The 1,842-nt window shown below is 40.5% G+C and overlaps 1 protein-coding gene across 1 annotated transcript; it reads right to left on the bottom strand.

Annotated features, from left to right (window-relative positions):
• Positions 1–303: 303 nt before the first annotated feature.
• On the bottom strand, positions 304–1,245 carry LOC113454202 (olfactory receptor 13H1-like). The gene has a single exon (XM_026725605.1). The coding sequence runs from the start codon at positions 1,243–1,245 to the stop codon at positions 304–306; it is 942 nt and encodes a 313-aa protein (XP_026581390.1).
• Between the last annotated feature and the right edge of the window lie 597 nt (positions 1,246–1,842).

Raw genomic sequence — 1,842 nt, 5'->3', positions numbered from 1 at the left:
CAGACATTAATTTAGCCAACTTCCACCATCTTCACGAGCCATTCTTCCTTTGTGGGTAGTGTCAACCCTTCCACCTTTGAGCTTGTAACAGTATTGCTGCAGTTATCATACATTAAAAAAAATTCCATGACTGTTTTGGTTGCATTCAGTTCAATTCTTTAGTGATTTCATACTCATCAGCCTTAGCTAACATGGACGAAGCGGGGCAGAGGTGACATAGAATAATGCTTAGAAAATGACACTACATAAAATCCTCTCTTGAATGACAAAACCTCACAATAAGGTTTGCTTATGGAAGATCTATCAACCTGGTTCCTCCACTTTCTTCCCAGCCAGTCTGCAGAAGGCTCCTTTCACGTCCCTGTTCCTCAGGCTATAAATAATGGGGTTTAACATGGGGATCACAAGACTATAAAAGACTGCCATTACTTTTTCCCTATTGGAGAATGTCTTGGCCTGGGGCCTCAAATACATGGCCAGGAGGGTGCCGTAATAAATGCTCACTACAGTGAGATGAGATCCGCAGGTGGACAAGGCTTTGCTCCAACCTTGTGTCGAATGGATACGCAAAACAGTGAATCCAATACGGCCATAGGTCACCAGGATAAAGAAGGAGGGTAATGCTAGGGTGATGACACAGATTATTACCATGTTAATTGCACTGGCACGGGTATCAGAGCAAACCAGTTTCAACACTGCCTGCACTTCACACTTGAAATGATTCACCACATTTGGCCCACAAAAAGTTGCCTGCATGGTGAGAAAGGAGACAATGGTAATGATGAAGGTGCTGACCCATAGGCTCCCAGCCAACTGGATGCATACATTACGATTCATGATCAGGTTGTAGCGCAGAGGGTAGCATATCGCCACAAAACGGTCGTAAGCCATCACAGCTAACAAAACAGATTCAGTGATAGCTAATAAGCTGCTGATGATCATCTGAGCAAAACATCTGCTCCATGGGATAGTAGGCCTGTCCATGAAGCAGTGGACCAGCATTTGTGGGACAGAGGTGGTGATGTAACTGATGTCAATAAAGGAGAGATTGCTAAGGAAAAAATACATGGGTGTGTGGAGGTGGGAGTCTACGATAATCAGCATCAATATGAGGCCATTGCCAGCTACAGCAATGAGATAGATAACCAAGAAGAGGACAAACAATCCAGCACGAACTTTGAAGTTTTTAGAGAGCCCAAGAAGCACAAATTCAGTCACTGTGGTTGCATTTCCCCATTTTTCCATTTCCTGTAAGAGTGAAACAAATTTAAAGGTAAAGCTGTTGTCAGTTCTTCTGGAATTCTTCATAAATATTCCACATAAGCATGGGGGTTAAGAATGGGAGAATTGTTTTTAAAAGAGAAAGCTAGCTTAGGGAGGAATGATTCAGGGATACAGTAGATACACAGGACGGAGATATAGATACATCTAGTGGTGAAAACATAAGTATATAATTCTTTTACATAATTTTTCTGTTCTACTTTAAGACTTCTTGTGAGACAAAGAGATCATAGTCTTCTAGATTTCCTATTCCGACACAGATATCTCCTTTTAGCTGATCATTCTAGCTAAAGTTATAGAGCATTCCGGTAATTTTTGTTTGCATTATTTACTAGATGACAAAAAATCATTTTCTTTTATATCATTTTTGTCAATCTAGTAAACTTGCACCCAATGTAACAATCACAAAGGATTGTCACTATGTGTGCAGATTCCTCTCTAGATGGCTAACAATTGCCAGTGAATGCGTTTTTTGGGGGTACTTATTTTATTATGTCACGGTCTGTAAACATAATAGCTTAATCCGTTCATAGGTGTTTGAAAGATAAGGAAATTTGTTAG

The sequence above is a fragment of the Pseudonaja textilis genome, chromosome 2, assembly GCF_049901715.1.
Source record: "Pseudonaja textilis isolate UNSWEBS1 chromosome 2, rPseTex1.2, whole genome shotgun sequence".
NCBI classification, from domain to species: domain Eukaryota; kingdom Metazoa; phylum Chordata; class Lepidosauria; order Squamata; family Elapidae; genus Pseudonaja; species Pseudonaja textilis.
Note: the sequence above shows the minus strand (reverse complement) of the source record. Positions and strands in the feature narration are given on the sequence as shown.

Bases quoted from the DNA above. Each gene is read 5' to 3' on its own strand.
- LOC113454202 (XM_026725605.1), bottom strand. From the start codon at position 1,245: ATGGAAAAATGGGGAAATGCAACCACAGTGACTGAATTTGTGCTTCTT.